Source organism: Aquarana catesbeiana, linkage group LG10 (genome assembly GCF_042186555.1).
Source record: "Aquarana catesbeiana isolate 2022-GZ linkage group LG10, ASM4218655v1, whole genome shotgun sequence".
Classification (NCBI taxonomy): Eukaryota; Metazoa; Chordata; class Amphibia; order Anura; family Ranidae; genus Aquarana; species Aquarana catesbeiana.
The window spans coordinates 153,009,738-153,031,840 of NC_133333.1; the positions used below are offsets into that span (position 1 = coordinate 153,009,738).

Genomic DNA, 22,103 nt, shown 5'->3' on the forward strand with positions numbered 1-22,103 from the left:
TTGATGGGCATGTTTGGGGGGTTGGGGGTTGCCCTTCTCACACCCCCTGGGTCCAGCTGCCGCCTGGGAGCTCCGCCAGGAACCCTCCAGTGTCCCCTGCTGTGCCACTTGCCTCTGGCTCCAGCGGTGGGCCTGGGAGGAATCCCCGCCAATGGCGGGACCTGCGGGAGGAGGGGACACCACGCTCTGATCCCCCTCCCTTCTGAATCAGGACATGGCGGCCGGCTCTCCTGCTGATGTGCCTAGCAGGAGGCCGGCTCGACGCGGGACCCGTTCGGCTGTGGGGAGGGGCGGGAGCCCTGTCCCCTCTGGTACTGGGATGTCTGCTAGTGGATCCAGAGCCTGCCGGGAGCTCAGGTTGCATCGTTCCTCTGCTGTGAACTAGGATCGAACGGCCCCCTCCCCTGTGGCTGGGAGTGAGGCTCTGCGTAAGAAGATTTCAGCGTCAGGCAGCAGAAGGCATTTGGCGCCCTCTGTGCAGCCTGAAAACACTGATGAGAGAGTGACAGCTACACAGGGGAGTGGCTATGCCCAATTAAAGGGTCAGCGACCCCCTTCCACAGCTGGGGGTGCACGGGGACCCCGCAGCTTTCCGATTTTGCCTGAGGCGGACGAAGATACGCCGGGGCGCTCTGGGCCTGAGTCTACAGCGAGAAGGGCACCTGCGGCAACTTCTTTCCGTGAGTCTTCCGATGAATCCGGCGAGGTATCCAGTGATGACGGCGATGGGCAGTCAGCGGTCGTGCGCCCTGCTATTCGGAGCCAGCTGGGATCCGGGAGTGCGGCTGCTCGAGATCCGGCTTGCAGGTAGCCTGGTAAGTCACATTCCGTATCTGCCTCTTTAGCTGAGGGTGTTGGGATTGGTGCTGGTGATCAGGGTGGGTCCCAGGGCGGGGTTACAGTAGGTCTGCCGGTAAGGGACACTGGGGGTGTGTTGGGCTTAGCGGAATTTTTTGCGGGTTTTCGTGATTTGTCTGACCGTTTTGCTCCGCCTGGGCCTACTGGGCCCGTTTTGGGGCCAACGGAGGTGTGGGTCCCTGCCGCGGCCACATCTGATGGCTTAGGCCGTGATGTCTCCATCGTACCTCGTTCTGCGCTGCCAACGGTGGCGGGCGCAGCATCACTGCGTGACGGGCTGGGGCAGAAGGACGCAGCAGTGGGTACCGAGGTTGCATTATCACCGGCGGTAGTCGAGTCTGCTTCCCAGACGATGAAGGCCAGCGGCTCGGAGTCGTGTAAGGCTAAGGAGTCTGGAGATGATGGGGTTCGTTTGGCGGAAAAGGCGCAATGCGAGGTCTATGTATGCTTCAAAGGTCCGTTGGGGGTGCATCTTAAGCCCAAAATCAGGGAAAAGATTTGGCGAGGAGAATACGTGGAAATATTCTCCCTCTTGCCTTTAGAGAAGTTTAACATAGACAAAGGGAAGGCAGACGAGAGTAAGAAGGAGGAGGAGGAGAAGCGTCGCTGGCGGCTTATCCCTAGGACTTTTTCCAATTGGCTTCAGGCCTTTGCTATATTGGCCAGCGTCATCGGTGAAAGGGAACCTGAAAACTGTTCTCCGCTCTTTTGCTACTTGGACGCTATTGGGGAAGCCCATAGGGTATATGGGGGATTGGCGTGGTTTTGCTATGATGAACAGTTTCGTCAGCGGAAAGTGTTTTAAAAAAGGGAAGCACCAATCAGGGGATTCCGCTTCAAAAAGGGAGGACTCTGGTAATCCGAGATGCTACCGTACCTAAATAGGTACCCCAGGAGAGCGGCTGCGGTTTTCCTTGCCGATGGCTTTGCCAATGGCTTTTGAATTCCCTGTTCATTACCTTTGACAGGGCCATCTGTGCCCAAGAATTTAAAATCTACATTTCAGTTTCCTCAGGTTGTGACTGAGAAATTGGCTAAGGAGGTTGACATGGGCAGGATGGCCGGCCCCTTCAATCACCCACCCATACCTTTGTTGCATGTGTCACCTTTGGGGGTGGTCCCTAAAAAAGAACCCCACAAATTCCGGCTTATTCATCATTTGTCGTATAATTGATCAATAGTGAAGGCAGGGGATTATAACGGTGCCAAAGAAAAAAGGTATGAAGATAAGATAGGAGATGTAAAATTACAAAAAATACTTTATTTCACAATATTCAATACATACAAGAAACGATAAAATCATTGGCTGCAATTAACATATATATTGTACATGACCACAATGCAGTAGGGTGGGCCAGGTAGAGGCGGCCTTCAAAGCAAGAGCTCAGTTTCCTACATGTTTCGCCAAGACATTGGCTTCCTCAGGGAATGGTAAGAGCTTGTTGCAATATATAAGAATCTATGCATAGAGATACAAAAACATCATATAAACAAACAGATAAATAGACATTAGGATGTAGGCTGTTATGAACAATGATATATGTTGGAGTATATGGCTGGACTGATTCACAAAGGGAGGTGACCATGCAACGCCCCAGGATCCCGAACATACCTGAAAACCAGACACCCGGGGGAGGCCCGGCGGGGAATCCCCAGCCGAGGAAAGACCAGACTGCACCGTATCTATATCTGCAGGGGGCACATAAAAGACCTGGTATTCAAATGTATTACAAATTAGGAGATAATTATGGCTATACAGGCTTGAAGTGTATGTAAAACACACAATTTTTTAGGACGTGATTGGGGTCATAGACCGCACGTAAATTAAATGGGGCATAAAAGCCTCAAAAAGACTCACACTTTAAAAACAGATTGGTTGATAAGACGGAAACGCCTGGAGATGAGTTGAGAGACAAGCTTAGAAGACTAGTGAAGGTAATGGATAATAATCTGAAAAAATGCATAAAAAGAGGGAAGGTTGAAAATGAGCCATTTGACCTCAAAAAAGAGGTAGTGGCAATACTCTTATACAAGGGTAAGAGGTGATAATAGAAAAAAGGCTTACCCAATGGGCTATTTATGAGGCATGTGGCTATAGAAGATCGTTGCTTATATTGCATATGAGAAATGATAGTTGGAAATTAGTCAGTGTCAGGGGGATGATGCGTCCTGAGAGAGGATGAATGAAGGCAGAGTTGGGAATAAGGAGGGGGATTGTTTAAAAATGCTGAGGGGTGAAAAGCAATTGAAAATTACCTTGCCAATGTGTGCAGAGCTTGTGCAGGCGTTTCTCACACATTGGCAAGGTAATTTTCAATTGCTTTTCACCCCTCAGCATTGATTTTATCGCTTCTTGTATGTATTGAATATTGTGAAATAAAGTATTTTTTGTAATTTTACATCTACTATCTTATCTTCATACCTTTTTCTTTGGCACCATTATAATCCCCTGCCCTCCCTATTGATCAATTATTAAGTTATTTTGGGATGAGGTGCTGCATCTGATGCAACCCGTCTAGCCATACTTCCATTTATCATTTGTCGTATCCAAAAGGAGCTACGGTGATTGAGCCTGATTTAACTTCTGTGTCATATACCTCTTTTGATGCGGCCGTCAGTTGGGTTCAGCGGTATGGACGGGGGGCATTGTTGGCGAAGACGGATATTGAATCCGCTTTTCGTCTGTTGCCAGTTCATCTGGAGAGCCAACCGCTGCTGGGTTGTTTTTGGGGTGGGGAGTTTTTTGTTGACCGTTGTCTTCCCATGGGCTGCTCTATTTCCTGTTCCTATTTTGAGACTTTTAGTACTTTTGTTGAATGGGTGGTACGGGAGGAATCGCAAGTGCACTCTGTTCTGCATTACCTTGATGATTTTCTTTGTATCGCCCCCCCCCCCCCCCCCCCCCCCGAAGTCCACGGTTTGTACAGGCCTGTTGCGTATGTTGGAAGGCGTCGCTCAGTGTTTCGGATCCCTCTTGCGCCAGAAAAAACGGAAGGTCCTTCCACAGAGATTCAATTCCTGTGCATCATCATTGACATGCAGGCGATGGAGTGCCGCTTGCCGATTGCAAAATTGGAGGACCTGCGATTGATGGTTGGTGCGGCCCTGCAGGCAAAAAAAATTAGGCTGAAACAGTTGCAATCCTTGTTGGGGAAGCTTAATTTCGCCTGCCACATCATGCCTATGGGGCGCATTTTTTGCCGTCGCCTTAGTGCCGCTACTTCTGGGGTGCGATTGCCGCATCATTACATTAGGCTTTCGGGCGAACACAAGGCTGATCTGCAGGTATGGGATGAGTTTCTGGCTTCTTATAACGGGAGGTCCTTGTGGATGGCCCCGATGGTGTTGGCCTTTGACTTTGACCTGTATACCGATGCTGCTGGCAGCTTGGGTTTCGGGGCTTATTGTCAAGGGGCATGGTATGCGGCGGCGTGGCCGGAGGAATGGCGTGCCACGGGATTCTTGAGCAATTTGGTGTTATTGGAGCTTTTCCCGATCGTGGTGGATATTTGGGGGCCTAGATTTCAAAATCGTCAGGTTTGCTTTCATTGCGATAACATGGGGGTGGTTGTGGTTGTGTCCAGTCTGTCTGCTTCATCTCCGCCGGTAGTGCGCTTGCTGCGTTTTCTTGTTCTTCGTTGTTTAAGTTTGAACTGTTCTGTGAAAGCTGTACATGTACCGGGAGTAGAAAATTCCATTGCTGATGCCTTGTCTCGTTTTCAGTGGGACAGGTTCCGGAAGCTGGCGGCGGAGCAGAGGTCGGTTCCTTGTCCCGCACATCTGTGGAGACTGGCATTGGAATAGCTGGTGCCCTAGTGCAGCGCTCGGTGAGTGAGGGTACATGGGCAGCCTACTCGTCTGTTTGGCGGGACTGGTACGGATTGGTAAGTTCCATTGGGGGTTGTTCTTCAGATCGGGACAGACTTTCCCTGCTGTTGTATATGATTGGGACGCAGTTTTCCGTGGGCGCATCTGTATCCAAAATGAACCGGAGGTTGGCTGCGCTAGCTTTCCTTTTGAAGCTAGAAGGCCTGCTTGACGTTACGAAAGATTTCATGGTGCGACAGGCCATTAAAGGATTTTATACAAAGAAAAAATTGTGCGGTTGCATTAGATATTTAAATCTATATTACTACATGTAGCCACGCCCTACATTTTTCGTGATAGGTCACGTCTTCAAAAGGGCACCTATCAGGAAACATGTAGGGCGTGGCTACGCAGTGTACGCCAGATCGCCATAGAGCCCCAAGTAACCTAGCACGAGCGTCTCTGTTGTTTTTATATTTTGCTTTTATGTTTTGAATGTTTTAAAGATGCCTAGTTGTCTGAGGCAATAAAATTCCCCTTTTTTACATACTATACCATTGGAGTTTTTTCTTTCTCCCCTTCTTTACCTACGAGTCCAAACGAGGGAGTGTTTACATCAATGCGGAAGTGTCGGAACCATCTCCAGCTGTGTGGTGAGCTGACATCTACTGTCCCTGCAGAGGGCTAAATCTGCATGCTTCTAAGACCTTGCTATAAAGGAGGTCCAACATGTCTGGTAAGGATACATCTATTATCAACCTTCGGATCCACTGGTGGTTGGAGGTCCCTTCACGTCCCCTTATTCCTTTATACACACTAAGGAATACAATTCATGAACTTTGGATATGTGTTTTTCCTGCGACTCAGGATGCAATTTTGAACTTTATCACTTATGACTTGCACTTGGGTGGAATAACCTTTGTTTTTTTGTTTTTTCTTTTTTGCACACCAGTTTATAAATTTATTGTTGGTTTATATGTATGCAATGGTCAATATTAGTATTTGACTTACATGTCGCTGTTTGCTCTGTAGCATAGCGACTTTCTAATTCACTCTCAATTAACTTTGATGGTGATTTTTATTTTTATATATATATATATTTATACACACTAAGGAATGCAATTCATGAACTTTGGATATGCGTTTTTCCTGCGACTCAGGATGCAATTTTGAACTTTATGACTTTGCACTTGGGTGGAATAACCTTTGTTTTTTTGTTTTTTCTTTTTTGCACACCAGTTTATAACTTTATTGTTGGTTTATATGTATGCAATGGTCAATATTAGTATTTGACTTACATGTCGCTGTTTGCTCTGTAGCATAGCGACTTTCTAATTCACTCACAAATAACTTTGATGGTGTTTTTTATTTATTTTTTTATTTATTTGTTTATCTACTTATGATAATCATGTAGTAATATAGATTTAAATATCTAATGCAAGCGCACAATTTTTTCTTTGTATGTAATTTTTCACCTCATTGATATTTGTGGTTTTGTTGCAGCTGCAGTTATATTAATTTTTTGCTTGATAGCGCAGGTTTTCTCTTTCTTTTTTTATCATGAAAGGATTTTGGTGCGGACGTGTGGTACAAGATACCAGGCGCTCGGTGTCCTTTGAGCTGCTCCAGGACCTGGTAGGAATCTTGCCCAGGGTTTGTTCCTCCCTTTATGAGGTACAACTGTTTACGGCGGCTTTTTCTTTGCCCTTTTTTGGGGCCCTGCGGATTGGGGAGTTAGTGAGTAAAAATAAGTGTGGTGTGGGTGGGTTGATGTTTCCAGATGTACAGATCGCTGCGGACAATGTCCAGCTTCATATCAGCAGATCAAAAACTGATCAGCTGGGAAAGGGTGTTGCCGTGACGTTGTTCAAGGTGCTTCCGGAGACGGGGTGTCCAGTGCTCGCTGTACAGCACTTCGCGCAGATTCAGGAGGGTGTGCAAGGGCCGTTTTTGCGGCATGTGGATGGTTCATCCCTGTGGCGTTTTCAGAGTGGGGCAGCTACTGAGGCGGCTCGCTGGGGATTGAGTCAACAGGTGGTGAAACGTATAAGGAGGTGGGAGTCTGACTGTTTTAAAATTTATGTCCGCCCGCACATGCTATAATGTTGTTCATTGATATTTAATTGTTTTTCTGGCGTTTTGTTTGTTTGGCTCTATGTTTTTTCTTTGGTTTTCTTATTACAGGTTTCCCTCAGGGCCTGGTGTGGATTTTGGGAGACTCTTACGTCTTCTGGGGGGCGATCAGAGCGGATGCACGGCCCGAAGGGAGACAACTCGGCGTTCCCCGGAGTTAAGCGGTCTGTAAATGGCTGGGAATTAGAGGCATGATGTGGGGCCGGGTTCTCCCCGACTTTCATTATTATTCAAGAGTTGACAGGCCTCCTGATGTTCTCTTGCACTCCGTGGGAGGGAATGACATCGGGGTTCGGGCCGCCAGGGACATTGTCAGGAATGTTAAATTTGACATTTTGCGCTTGATGCGTGATTTCCCTGGTATTGTCATAGTGTGGTCGGACATAGTGGCACGACACAATTGGTGTCATGCTCGCTCTGTTGAGCGCTTGAATAAGGCCAGGATTAAAGCCAACAGGGAGATAGGATGCTTTCTGTCTCGTCTAGGGGGCTTGGTGGTTCGCCATCGGGACCTGGAGGACCTGTCTATTGGTTATTGGAGGGATGATGGAGTGCATTTGAATGCCGTGGGAACAGATTTCTGGTTTTTGGGATTACAAGAAGGAGCTCAGAGGGCTCTTCAGGTGTGGAGGGACTCGCTTGAGTAAGGTGTCACTCAGGCTCGCGTGGTGAGTCAGGGGGTCTTTGGGGGGGGTCAAGGATTAAACAGATTGTAGAAGTATTGGGGCCCATCTAGGGTATGGCGCTCCCACCTGGTTGGTTTTTGGTGGTTCTCCCAGGAGCTAGGTCCCCTGGTGAAAAGTAAAATGTGGAAGTCGCAACGTCTTCGAGCCGGATGGGGCACAGCTGAGGACATGGTTGGTAATAATCTAAATGTGATTTAAGGACACCCAAATACCCCCTCCTGGTGTTAAATTGTTCTGTTTGTTGTTTATTTATGTGTTTAATAAAAGGGCTGTTGTGGCCATTTAAACCCATGTCACACAGCGTTGTGTTGTTATTATAAGTTAAGGACCGTAAGTTGACGAATCCTATAGTCAAGTGCGACCCGGAGAAGAAAAAAATAGACGCAGGGTTGTCATGACTAAGGGAGGAACAGGTCTGGGGAAGGGTTAAATAATTAAGTAGTTAGTGGGGGTAGGGGAGTAGCTTACCTTATTGGAGTATCAAGGGTCAGGTGGTCAGGGTGGAGCCGCAGGGGTTTTTTGTGTGTGCAAAGACTGATGGGTAATCACTCCGGAAAGTTCCTTGATTGAAGAGTTCCCACCCTCCGCCCTCTGTTCTGGTTAGGAGGTGGTATGGGGGGGGGGGGGGGGGGACAATTTGGATGTTTCATTTAAAAAAAAAAAAAAAAATTTACTAAAAAATAAATAAAGGGGTTTTAATCTTTTGCATTTTGTCACAGCAGCTGGCAGGTCAGGGTGTCTTTGGGGGTCAAGGATTAAACAGATTGTAGAAGTATTGGAGCCCATCTAGGGTATGGCGCTCCCACCTGGTTGGTTGTTGGTGGTTCTCCCAGGAGCTAGGTCCCCTGGGGGAAAGTAAAATGTGGAAGTCGCAACGTCTTCGATCCGGATGGGGCACAGCTGAGGACATGGTTGGTATTAATCAAAATGTGATTTAAGGACACCCAAAGACCCCCTCCTGGTGTTAAATTGTTCTGTTTATTGTTTATTAATTTGTTTAATAAAAGGGCTGTTGTGGCCATTTAAACCCATGTCACCCAGCGTTGTGTTGTTGTTATAAGTTAAGGACTGTAAGTTGACGAATCCTATAGTCAAGAAAATTTTCTTTTTTATCCTCCCAGCAAAAGTTGCCAGGCTTTCTTTATCTCTTCCACCACTGAACCTTCAAACATTCCAGAGCTGCTCTGGGCGAAAGTCTTTGTGGGACAATGAAGAAGAAAAAAGAGATTTACATTTCAATAAGGAAGATGAGGATGAAGACGATGATGGGTTTGGACTTCAAGAGTCACAGAGAACAGGCTCAGAGTCTGAAGGAGAGGTGACTGGGATCCCAATTGTAGTATCTGAGACAGATGATGGGCGTAATTTGCGTAGTCTGCTAAAATCCCCCAAATCAGCCGATGAAGCGGATGATGACTTTGACAGGAAGAGGAAGATGGTGTCCTTCTTTGACGATGTAACTGTTTATCTTTTTGACCAGGTAATAGATTTAAATGCTCATGTTTTCAAGATCATTAAAGCTGATTGAAACCCCACAAAATTAACATATTTTAGCTTACCAGTCCCTAGATGTGGTGGCTGCTTTAGTTTTCACTTTTCATTCTAAAAACATTATCTGCAAGCAGTGCTGGTGTTCTGTCAAAAGAGCCAACTCATCAAAATCTCCAATTACGTCACTTCCGGTGACTCTCCAGCAACAGTAATTGTAGATTTCTACAAGTTACCTGTTTTTACAGAACACTGACAGCGTATACACTATATAATGAGTGGATATTGTTAGTCTGCCCGCTACTAACCAACAACATGGCCGCCTCCAAGGCGGTGACAACTTTTTTACTCCCTAGCCACTGTTCTGTCAAAACACCCAACTCGTCCTGTATCGTGCTGTATACCGCTGCTGGTGTTGTGTGAAAACAGCCAAGTCATCGAAATCTGCAAGTACTGCTGCTGGAGAATCACCGGAAGTTACCTAATTGGAGATTTTGATGAGTTGGCTCTTTTGACAGAACACTGGGGCAAGGTTACCTAGAGCCCAGAGATAAAATGCCAAACTGCCCCCCCCCCCCCCACACCCCCAAGATATATGAGTAGTTTTTGCCAGCAAAAATCTTCCCAAAAAAACACTGAGCACTAATCTGCATGCTTACCCCCTAAGCATAAATCCCCCCTCCTCCCAGAACAAATCTGCCCCCCTGCTGAGACCTGAGACCTGAAACCTGCACGATGCTGCGATGGGGGTACAGAAAATACCTGATGATCTTGCCAGAAATGCAGTGTTCTTCTTACTTCCTGTGAGATGAACTGGCAGCAAAAACAAATGTTATCTTCCTTGTGTAAACTATTAATTCCATCACATGTTTCAAGTCCTGCCTACATGGCTGCCATAGCTCCCTCCATAGACAGAGGGAGAAGTAAATGTAGCCACCCAGGGACACTCACAAAATTACCAAAGGGAAAAGACCTGGAAAAAAAGGAAACTACTGCAGCCACTATATCTAAGGATTGATTCATTGTAATTAAAAGGGGTTGTAAAGGTAAAAATTTTTTCACCTTAATGCATTCTATGCATTAAGGTGAAAAAACTTTTGACAGTACCGCCGCCCCCAGCCCCCCCGTTTTACTTACCTGACGCCTCGAATCTTCGCTCCTCGTCCTCGTCAGCTTCATTGCAGCTCAGCCTGGTCGCTGATTGGCTGCAGTGGATGGATTGAAAGCAGCGCAGCCATTGGCTCGCGCTGCTGTCAATCACATCCGATGACGCGGCGCGCCGGGGGGCGGGGCCGAGTGATACAGCGAGCGGCTATAGCCGCCGGCTGTATCACGGGAGCGCGCCCGCAAGCACTCACCACCGTGCGAGGGAGCTCGCATGAAGGTGGTAAATGCTTGCGGGGAGGAGCTGAAGCAGCCGCCGAGGGACCCCAGAAGACCAGGTTCGGGGCCACTCTGTGCAGAACGAGCTGCACAGTGAAGGTAAGTATAACATGTTTGTTATTTAAAAAAAAAAAAAAAAACATCTTTACAACCCCTTTAAGTACACTTTTGTTTTGGGGTTTAGTGGTACTTTACATAAGTCTAGACAGTGTATCCTATTTCCATATGTTAGATTTTTCTGACCTTAGCATCACTGTACAGCTGTTAGATAAGCAGCCTGGGCATACGATTTTATTTGCACTTTCATGATGATATACAAAGTAGGGTATTCTCATAGCATACTGACCTGATACTTAAATTAGCAATATGGGAACAGAGATGTAAAAATACTTTTCTTTTTTCTAATTTTAACTTGGAAGTAACATTTGCTGCTGCTTTTACTTCTAGAGAGATGCAAGATAAGCGTAACCTGTAAGATGGTGCTCGTGTTTAAATGATTTAAATAATTTCTGTTGTCCCTTTGGGCTCTAATTTACTAATAACCGAGAAAATCATTTTTTCTTTTTTTTTTTTTTTTGGCTTCAGCTCCAGTAAAAAAAAAAATACAGTGTTGATTTACATGTTGGCTTTCCTTTCTGTCAAGGGAAACATCTTAAAATGTTAGCACTAATCAAATCCCGACTGTTATAGTGATGTACTGATTTATTATTGTTCATCCTAGGAAACACCTACAAATGAATTAGGTAATAATAATGCAGCAGAGAATGATCTTATTCCCCAGAATTCTTCACTAGAATCAAGTATGGATGCTTTTTCATCAGCGGATGGCTTCAGTAAGACATATTTTTTTTATTCTAGCTAAAGTAATTTATTCCAATATTTCAGCATGGGAGGTAAAGTGTAGTAGAATTGTCCATTACAAATGCATAACAATTTTCAAGTTGATCTGTTTACCCAATTTTAAGGCTGTTCAGATTTTCTGACCTTTTTGCATTTTTTAAATAGAAAATTATGTGTACAAACACGAAATTAAATATACCAAAATAATGCCTTTTTCACATCTTTTTTGATAAACATGATAATGTCTGATAAGCCAGTAGGATAGTGAAATGTATAAATTGTATGTATTACATGGTTTGTTACCCTGTACTGGTCGGTACAGGATTGTATCTAGTGTGCAGCTACATTGTTTGCATTGAAAGAGTTTATGTGCTGGCAAAAACAATATTAATATAAACTGTTGAATAGTAAAGTAAAGTGAAAAAAAGTAAAAGTAAAGTAAAATAAAGTGTTGAATAGCAGGCATATAGTAGAGTCCAATCATAATTATTTTGTCAAAATAATTCATCTATCAGTGCTGTCAGACTCCATAGAATTTGCTATGCACATACCAACTTTCTGAAGATTATCACCCTCCGAAAAAACTACTATGATAGATGAGTGTAAAATGAGAGGCAGAGATGCAGTGTATGGTAGTAGTAGGGGGCAAGCAAGTTTTGAGGACATAGTAGAGTGTCAAGAACATACCTCAACATTTATATTACTATTTACACTAATCATCCATGACATTATGATGACCCAGCTAATATTAAGTAGGTCCCCCTTTTGCTGCCAAAACTGCCCTGACCCATCCCGGCATTCATGCCACTAGATCTCCGAAGGCATGCTGTAGTATCTGGCACCAAGCCAATAGTAGCAGATCCTTTAACTGCTTTCCGCCCGCCGGCCGTCAAATGACGGCTGGGCGGCGTGGCTCTAGTTCTGGGTGGATGTCATATGATGTCCTCCCAGAACGACCGCTCTTGCGCGCACCTGGGGGCTCGCATTGCGGCATTTGGTGGTGCGGTGTGTCAGTCTAACACACCGCTATACTGATCTCAGTAAAGAGCCTCTGAAGGAGGATCTTTACCACGTGATCAGCCGTGTCCAATCGCAGCTGATCATGATGTAAACAGGAAGAGCCGTTGATCGGCTTTTCCTCATTCGCGTCTGACAGACGTGAGTAGAGGAGAGCTGATCGGCTGCTCTCCTGACAAGGGGGGTCTGTGCTGATTGTTTATCAGCGCAGCCCCCCCTCGGGTGCGCACCCAGGACCACCAGGATGCTGCCAGGACCACCAGGGATGCCACCACACTGGACCACCAGGTATGCCACCCTAGACCACCAGGCAGCTGCCAATCAGTGCCCAGGCAGCTGCCAATCAGTGCCCATCCCCAATGCCTGCCAGTGCCATCAGTGATGCCTATCAATGCCATCTATCAGTGCCACCCATAAGTACCCATCAGTGCAGCCTTTCAGTGCCCATCAGTGTCACCTATCAGTGCCCACCAGTGCCACCCATGAGTGCCCATCAGTGCCGCCTATCAATGCCCATCAGTGCTGTATATCAGTGCCACCCATCAGTGCCGCCTACCAGTGCCCATCAGTGCCGCCTATCAGTGCCCATCGTCAGGGGCCATCAGTGCCACCTTATTGGTGCCACCTCATCGGTGCCACCTTATCAGTGCCCGTCAGTGCCGCCTTATCAGTGCCAGTCAGTGAAGGAGAAAACTTACTTATTTACAAAATTTTATAACAGAAACAAAAGAAAAACTTTTTTTTTTCAAAATTTTAGGTCTTTTTTTTATTTGTTTAGCAAAAAATAAAAAAATAGCAGCAGTGATCAAATACCACCAAAAGAAAACTCTATTTGTGGGAACAAAATTCTAAAAATTCTGTTTGGGTACAGTGTAGCATGACCGCACAATTGTCGTTTAAACAGCGACAGCGCTGAAAGCTGAAAATTGGCTTGAGCAGGAAGGGGGTGTAAGTACCCTGTATTGAAGTAGTTAAAGAGGTTGTAAACCCCCAACCTCCCCCCACAAAAAAACCTGCAATACAAAGGCATAATGAGCTATTATGCATCGCATACTAGCTTATTGTGTAATACTTACCTTAGAACGATGCCCTGGATTGGCACCAGCACACCGCTCACACGGCCGACATGTTGCCCAAAGTTACTTCCGGGTTCACAGGCTCCGGCACTGTAATTGCCGGGAGCCGTGATTATGTCACTCCCGCACATGTGCGTGGGTTCTGGTCACGGCGTGGGACCTGCAGAAACGGCACTAGCTCGCTGTTCCTTCAGTGTGCATGCGCCGATGACGTCGGCGGCAGCGTATATATTAAATATTTCCTAAACGATGCTTGTTTAGGAGATATTTAGTGTACCTATAGGTAAGCCTTATTATAGGCTTACCTAAAGGTACAACTTCCCCATGAAGGTCTACAACCTCTTTAAGTCTTGTAAGTTGTGAGGTGGGGCCTCCATGGATCGGACTTTTTTTTCCAGCACATCCCACAGATGCTTGATGGATTGAGACCTGGAGAATTTGGAGGCCGAGTCAACACCTCAAAATCATTGTTGTGTTCCTCAAACCATTATTTAACCACTTTTGCAGTGTGGCAGGGTGCATTATCCTGCTGAAAGAGGCCACTGCCACCAGGGAATTCCATTTCCATGAAAGGGTGTAGTTGTTCAGCAAATTAGAATATTTAATATGTATAGGATATTAACTGGAATATCGTATATCTATAGGGTTCTAATTTAAATTATATTATTATATACAACAATGCGCAAAAGTTTTAGGTGGGTGTGAAGAAATGCTGTAAAGTAAGAAAGCTTTAAAAAAATATATATTTTAATTGTTTATTTTTATCAATTTACAAAAGGCAGTGAGTGAGTGAACAGAAGAAGCGTCAATTCATCTGGGTACACTTGCACACAGTTTTTGAAGGAACTCGGCAGGTAGGTTGTTCCATACCTCTTGGAGAACTAACCACAGCTCTTCTGTGGATGCAGGCTGCTTCAAATCCTTCTTTCTCTTCATGTAATCCTAGACAGACTCGATGATGTTGAGATGAGATCACATTTGATTTATGCTGAAGATAGTTCCTAATGACCTTGGCTGTCTGTTTGGGTTCATTGTACTGCTGCAGAATAAATTTGGGGCCAATCACACGCCTCCCTGATGGTATGGCATGATGGATAAGTATCTGCCTATATTTCTCAGTATTAAAGCAAAGTTCCGCAGAAAAAAAAAACAAGTCAGCAGTTACAAATACTGCAGCTGCTGACTTTTAAAATAAGGACACTTACCTGTCCAGGGCGCCCGCGATGTCCTCACCCGAAGCCGACCCGTTCCTCGGCTCCTGGGTGGAGGCGCCGCCATCTTCGGTAAGGGAATCAGGAAGTAAAGCCTTGCGGCTTCACAGCCTGGTTCCCTACTGCACATGCACGAGTCGCGCTGCGCGTCCTGACTGGTCCCTGCTGACTTCTGGGACCTGTGTGTCTCCCAGAAGACAGCAGGGGGACTGAGAAGGGTGCTGGACATGGCGTAGGTCACCGCAGATTCTGTGGCGTTCTATCGCTGGAAGTGGGAGTAATTACCTGTATTAGACAGATATCTGCTCCTCCCCCCGAAAGGTGGCAAATGTGACACCGGAGGGGGGAAGGAACCGGATAAGTGGAAGTTCCATTTTTGGGTGAAACAACCCAAAGACACCATTGATCGGTCAACATTGAGGACCGTACATGCAGTGGTCAGCCAAGGAAAATTAATGCAGCAGATGAAAGACATATCATGCTTACTTCCCTTTGACATCAGAAGATATTCAGCAGTGCCATCAGCACAGAACCTGTGGAAACCAGTGGTACCCAGGTACACCCATCTACTGTCCACAGAAATCTGGCCAGAAGTGGTATTCATGGAAGAATTGCAACCAAAAAGCCATACCTCTGATATGAAAATAGATAGGCTAAGGCTAAGCGACTCAACCATGAATTAAAACGTAAGAACTAGGATGCAGAAAAATAGCAGCAGGTGTTCTGGACTGATGAGTCAAAATTTAAAATATTTGGCTGTAACAGGAGGCAGTTTGTTCATTGAAGGGCAACATTGAAGCAGGGTGGAGGTTCCTTGCAAGTTTGGGGCTGCGTTTCTGCAAACGTTGTTGGAAATTTGGTCAGGATCAATGGTGTTCTAATGCTGAGAAATACAGGCAGAAACTTATCCATTATGCCAAACCATCAGGCAGTTGTATGATTCGCCCCAAATGCATTCTGCAACAGAACAACAACCCCAAAAATACAGCCAATGTCATTAAGAACTATCTTCAGCATAAAGAACAAGGAGTCCTGGAAGTGATGGCCCCACAAAGCCCTGATATCAACATTGAGTCTCTCTGGGATTATATGAAGAAACAGAAGGATTTGAGACAGCCTACATCAATAGAAGATCTGTGGTTAGTTCTCCAAGATGTTTAAAACAACCTACCTGCCGAATCCCTTTAAAAACTGTGTGCAAGTAAGTATTGATGCTGTTTTGAAGGCAAAAGGTGGTCACACCAAATGTTGATTTGATTTGGATTTCTCTTCTGTTCATTTACTTTACATTTTGGTAATTGATAAAACACAACACTACTATTTCTGAAAGCATTCTTAATTTACAGCATTTTTTCACACCTGCCTAAAACTTTTGCACAGTACTGTATGTATTGGGTACTAATTGGAATATTGTATATAGACATAAACCATTATACTTTACAGATAGATTTTAATACCTTATATGTAAAGGGCATGGTTTGTAATACCATATATGTATAGGGTACTGATTGAAATATTGTATATGCATAGGGCACGGATCAGAATATTGTATATGTATAGGGTACTGCTTGTAATAGTGTGTAATAGGGTATTGATTGGAATATCGTATATTATGTATAGGGTACTGATTGAAATAGTGTTTATGCATAGGGCACGGATCAGAATATTATATATGTATAGGGTACTGCTTATAATAATGTGTGTATGTATATGTATATATATATATATATATATATATATATATATATATATATATATATATATATATATATATATATATGGTACTGAGAGATGTTTTCTTTCAAACTTGCAGGTAAAATAAACTTTTCTGGTTGTTGTTTTTTTAGGTGGAAGTTTTGAGTGGGATGATGACTTTCCTCTGATGACACAGAACTCCACGTTCCTTCCTATGGCAGCAGAGGGAGCCGCTCTCAAGTCACCGATAAGTCCTACTATGCCGTCACCTCCTCCACTCCCTGGGAAAAGAGTGGAAGGAAATCTGATGGACTCACTGCGATTCACTCGTTTTACTGTCTCGCCTGCTGTAGACCCACATGTTCCACTGTGTGAAACTGAAGTAGCGCCGCCTGCAGGTTAGTACAATTCATAACACTGCTTGATGTATCAGCTATTAAAGCAAAAGCTGCAACCACTTTATTCATTTCCATTTGTGAGAGGAGGAGAGATTCTTCAAGTTCACCTGTCATACAATACATCTTTTCTGAAAATGTTGATTGCCGGACTGTCATAATGATTCTTTGTCTTCCATATTTCCCAAGCTTGTTTAGGTTTTGTGGCTCAGAATTGCTGACACCCTATACAGCTAGGCAACTCGCATTTTTAGAAAGAAGTTGGCAGCCTCTGTATTTATCTAATGACAGCAATTCATGTGGTAGTGTACATGTCTATTTCCTGTTAACTTAGTATGATACTATAGCCTATAAACCATTGTAAGTTAATCTTGCACTTATGGAAAACATTTTTAAAAATTCAAAATTACAGCAGCACTTGGGGTGTGTAATTTTTGTTTTTTGGTCCTCTGTAAGCTGTTGGATCACCGTATTGACAGCGCTGTTGTTCTGTGACAGTCAGCATGTCTCTTGTACTGACTCAGATATGCTGACTCTTGTGAGAGACAGTGATTTTCAGAGCTCCTTCATGAAAAAAGCTGTGTTTCGCTGCTACTCCAGCCAAAAAAGCAGCTTTGCTGCAATACTCACTTTAATCTGGAGCTGTGCAGAGCTGTAATTTTTTTGTGCCACAAGATTTCCTCGGTCTTCTGAATTCAATGACAGCCAGTATCATTCAGTTCACTTCCTAGGAGCCCAATCTGTCACAACCACACTCTGGGACAGCATCATCAGCCTGTTCTCAGAATATAAATAAATATATATATATATATATATATATATATATATATATATATATATATATATATATATAATTTATTTATTTTTTTTTTTCAGTTGGTGTGTGTCTGTGTATAGGACAGACTTCTGCTTTAAAGGTACTCTGTTATGAGAGAAGTATAAGGGCTGTCATTGCTGAAAAGGTTAGCTGCCTCCAGAATCTGTTTTATTGAGTTATACAGAGAACAAGAGGGTGCCATACAGAGAGCCTTGAAGTGGAAGTCCATGCAAAACCTAAAATCCCTGCATCTCTAGTAGACACCACGGATCAAACACTAACCTCTCTATCTCTGTAAAGAAAAAATTAATATACATACCTTTTTGGAAGCCGATCTGACCCGCTCCGACCCAATCTCACGCTGAACTGTCAGCCGCGGCTTCACTGTAGAGGCAGGTGCAGAGGAGATGTACGACAACTGAAGCCCCATAGTAACTGTATAGGTGAAGTCACTTCCCATCCTTTTCAGAGCCGTTGTCGGCTGTGTCTTCTGCAGAGCTTCCGCCGCTGGAGATCGGGTCGGAGCAGATCAGATCAGCTTCCAAAAAGGTATGTATACTCATGTTTTCTTCACAGGGCTAGATAGGTTAGTGTTAGATCTGTGGTATCTATATATGCAGGGATTTTAGTTTTTTCATGGACTTCCACTTTAAGCCTGGTACACACTAACAGTTTGGTTGAAGCCGCTGTACTAACATTAGCACATCGATCTTCCCCGCTGGGACGGCCCCCTTGCCAGAACACCACCACTGGCAAAGAGCGCTGATCGGTAGCCAGTGGGCTGCTGGCTTTCCAGCATGCTCTTCCAAAAGAAGCTGGGCAAAGGGCCGGCTTCCATCAGACCGACTGACATACACTCGGGCCGAATGTCAGCTGGCTTTTATTGAACCGGCTGATGTCTCCCGACATTCAGCCCGTGTGTACGGGGCTTTAGTGTAATCCAACATACATAAATCACATCACGACATACAACCACATATTTCCTATTACAGAAATTTATGGAAACAATGAAATGACAAGTAGCAGTCCACTCTCATATGGGCAATAGAAACATAATTACTGTTACATATACAAAAGATTAAACGCTGGTTCATACCACATCAGATCAGTTCGATTTGCACCTCCGATTTCATTGTGGCTTGTGACTTTGTTTAGCAGAAGTCTATGCAAGTCGTAATGATATCGGAAAAAACCAGCGCAGGAACCTTTTTCAAAGTTGCTGTGACATGATTTCCTGTGATTTGAACGGTTCCGTTGCCGGCAATGGGGTGGAACTGTCAAATCACATGACATATTGCACTGGTGTGAATAAGGGCTAAGAGAAAGAAAACATAGAAGAACCACCCTTCTGTTATCATGCATCCTGGAATTAATACCAAATATCAAACTGTGTATCCCATTTAGTCAGCAATATACTACTTAAAGGCTATGTTCATCTTTCTAAAAAAAAATAATAAATGTACACATTTTTTTTTTTTAACCTTCAATTTTTATAAATTTTTTTTACAGTTATACAACATACCAACATTAGATCAAAACATCAAGACAAAACAATAATTCTACAAAATATATATTTAAAATCCCTTATTTTTCTCTTATATAATGTACACATTTTTGCAGGAAAAATAAACATGCATTTTTTTTTTTCACAGGAGCCAGCAAAGCATTGTACCTGCAATCAGTGGCTTTTGAGTGCAATGTCAGGCTTCTGCAAACTCTTCTTAAACAAAATAGAAATACAAAAGTGCACACAAAAATCTACTTGCATATATTCCAGGATGGGTGATCAGTGTCTATCAATAGAAACGTTCATGCCTAAGAGTATATTAGATCCTGCAGCTCCTTGTACAGATGCGAGTAGATCATCACTGGTGCAGAGAGATTGAAGACAAGGGCTTGGGACCTTAGATTAATAGGCTGTGTATGTTTATTGCATTAAAACAATAGCACACTTACATGGAAGCAGTGTTAATTCGACAAGTATAGAACCAACAGTACAGTGCATGGAAACCAGAACTTCCTAAATGGAACAGGAAATGTTGAGCCCTAATTTTGGCACCAGCGGCCACAGACCTGTTCAGCTTGCTGACCAAAAGCAGCTTGAGAAAGGAGGAGGTCCTTTGAAACACATTGCTGCCCCCTTGTCCATAATCCATCCACGAGTGGTACGGCCAGAGATACTACTCTTAGTCAGCAAGCTGAGTTCAATATTTGTTGGATCAACACTTTATTCCATGTAATTGTCATAAAGTGAATTACTGGCGCACAGACAGTTGTATGACTGAACAAAGATTAGTATTCATACATTATGTATAAAGTCCATCAGTCCAAAAGTGTAAATATTTACAAAAGCCCCGTGGCTTCCGCCCATGTGGTCCATGCCGGTCAGCACAGACATCATGGAATTATTTAGGAGTCTCTACCTCCTTACACCTTCCATCCAGCCACTCAGACCCCAGAAGAGTCTGCAGGGCAGCAGTAGCCATGGGACTGATTACTATTTGACAAGCATGAATATGCCTTACATCTTGTGTTTTTAATCTTATGGAATAAATACTGATGCTTTAATACTACACTCAGGTGGCGCCTCCCCTCCCTCCTTTTCTGTCTTCCATGTAACTGTGCTATTGTTTTAATGCAAAAAACGTACACAGCCTTTTTAACTGGGGTCTTGCACTCTTGTCTTCCCTCTCTCTGCAGACTCTTTCTACAGCTCTCTGACCATAGCTGTGCATGGGCTTTCCGTTAGAGAGCCAGAGGACGTGTCAATGGACTAGGAGTGTGCTGATTATCACTTGTATTTCATTGACAACTACAAGTTCCCCTGCCACAGTGGAAGAAGGGACTTTAAGTTCATTTATTCACTCCACCTGCACAGCCATGCCAATTTTCATACATACTATCACAAGTGAAGGCCACTTTGTTGGTGTGAAATTTGCTTAGCCGTATGTTACATATTACACCCTAAATATGGGTGTAACATGTTACTAAAGGAGGAGTTTGCCTTTAAGACCCACCCATAATTTCCTTGTGGGCTGCTGTTGTAGTAAAGTTAATCCAAGTAACCCAACACTTTTTCAATTTTTCCTAATGGTCCTGCACAATATATACATTCCTCATTCTGGCTGTTCCTGGGTTTTAACTGTTTTTAAGTCAATTTACTGCAATGGGCATTTAGCAAGTAAGAGCACCTGCTCTACATTCTTCTTTTGGTTCAGTGACTAAAAGCATTGAAGCCAGAATATCAAAGGATGGTATGAAAACCAAGGAGTTAGCATTTTCAGGAGGAGATCAGATCAGCAATGGCAGCCTTTGTATTTTGAGGTTTCCTTTAACTCAAGGTTTTTTATCCACATTTCTTCCGCTTTAAAACAAAAGAAAGGCGTGCTGCTTCTTTGCAAAATAGTTAAACAAATATGTGCAAAGTGATATGATATAAACTAATTAAAAAATATGAATCACAAGCATATTTCATTGATCATAAAAATCTCATGATTGGTACACATCACATGACACACCACTATTAATTCAAAGTGTACAATATTAAATTAATAAAAACCTAATCATATAAAACAGTTTAAATTGAGAATTCATACAAATTAGTGTAAAAAGTGTAAAAGTGTAAAAGTCCATCAAGCATATAGTCCATATACAGTATCTCACAAAAGTGAGTACACCCCTCACATTTTTGTAAATATTTTATTATACCTTTTCATGTGACAACACTGAAGAAATGACACTTTGCTACAATGTAAAGTAGTGAGTGTACAGCTTGTATAACAGTGTAAATTTGCTGTCCCCCCAAAATAACTGTCATTACACTGTTATACAAGCTGTACACTCACTATTTTACATTGTAGCAAAGTGTCATTTCTTCAGTGTTGCCACATGAAAAGATATAATAAAGTATTTACAAAAATGTGAGGGATGTAATCACTTTTGTGAGATACTGTATATGTGCTGAAAAGTGCCCAGTGCTTTCAGTAAACATTAAATAACAAAGGTGCTCCAAAAGTGCTCGTGCAGTAATTACAGCTCCTTACCAGAACCGAATGATCTGGAATTATAGAGATCATTAGTGATTATTAGTGTAATCCAAAGAAACAGCACTCTTAGAACAGGAATCCCCAAATACGTTCAGTACCCAAGGCTCAGAGACCATCCAAGGTGGACTGCATCACTTAGGATAGGCATAAAAGAGGAAGTCTCATAGCCCAACCCATTTTAAAAATAACATTTAATGACAAATAAAGTTGCACTTACATTTGCCCGAAGGAATATAAAAGCATAAATGTAGAAAGCTATTAAAACAATATGTAGATATTCGCCAGCACACAGTGTAGTGCAATGTTTCAGAGCCACCCAGGACCCTTTCATCACATGCCTGATGAAGGGATCCTGAGTGGCTCCAAAACCTTGCACTACACTGTTTTGTGATGTGATCTTTCTTTAATAAAAAGCGTTTGGACAAAAGTGATGTTCCAGTATCTAGCTGGTGGTCGCTACAGCACCCGGTACGTTACGAGCTCATTCCTGGAACATGTACGATGGGAATATGGACTGTGAGCTAGTAAAACAAGCCTCAGCTGCTGTCTCTTCAAGGCAGCTTCGGCGTGATGTCACAGACCCCACTCCACCCAACGCGTTTCCCCCTAAGAGGCGTCTCCTGGGATTGAAGAGTCCATTTGTTTATATAA

The 22,103-nt window shown here is 43.7% G+C and overlaps 1 protein-coding gene across 2 annotated transcripts in view; it reads left to right on the forward strand.

Annotated features, from left to right (window-relative positions):
• Nucleotides 1-22,103, forward strand: part of LMTK3 (lemur tyrosine kinase 3) — a 196,600-nt gene that overhangs the window by 159,727 nt on the left and 14,770 nt on the right. The window contains exons 13-15 of one of the 2 annotated variants that reach the window (XM_073602761.1): nucleotides 8,606-8,964; nucleotides 11,137-11,188; nucleotides 16,347-16,592. In XM_073602761.1, coding sequence (XP_073458862.1) covers nucleotides 8,606-8,964; nucleotides 11,137-11,188; nucleotides 16,347-16,592 — 657 coding nt within the window. Of the gene's footprint in view, nucleotides 1-8,605; nucleotides 8,965-11,076; nucleotides 11,189-16,346; nucleotides 16,593-22,103 lie in introns of both variants that reach the window. The other variant, XM_073602760.1, reaches the window with a different exon arrangement.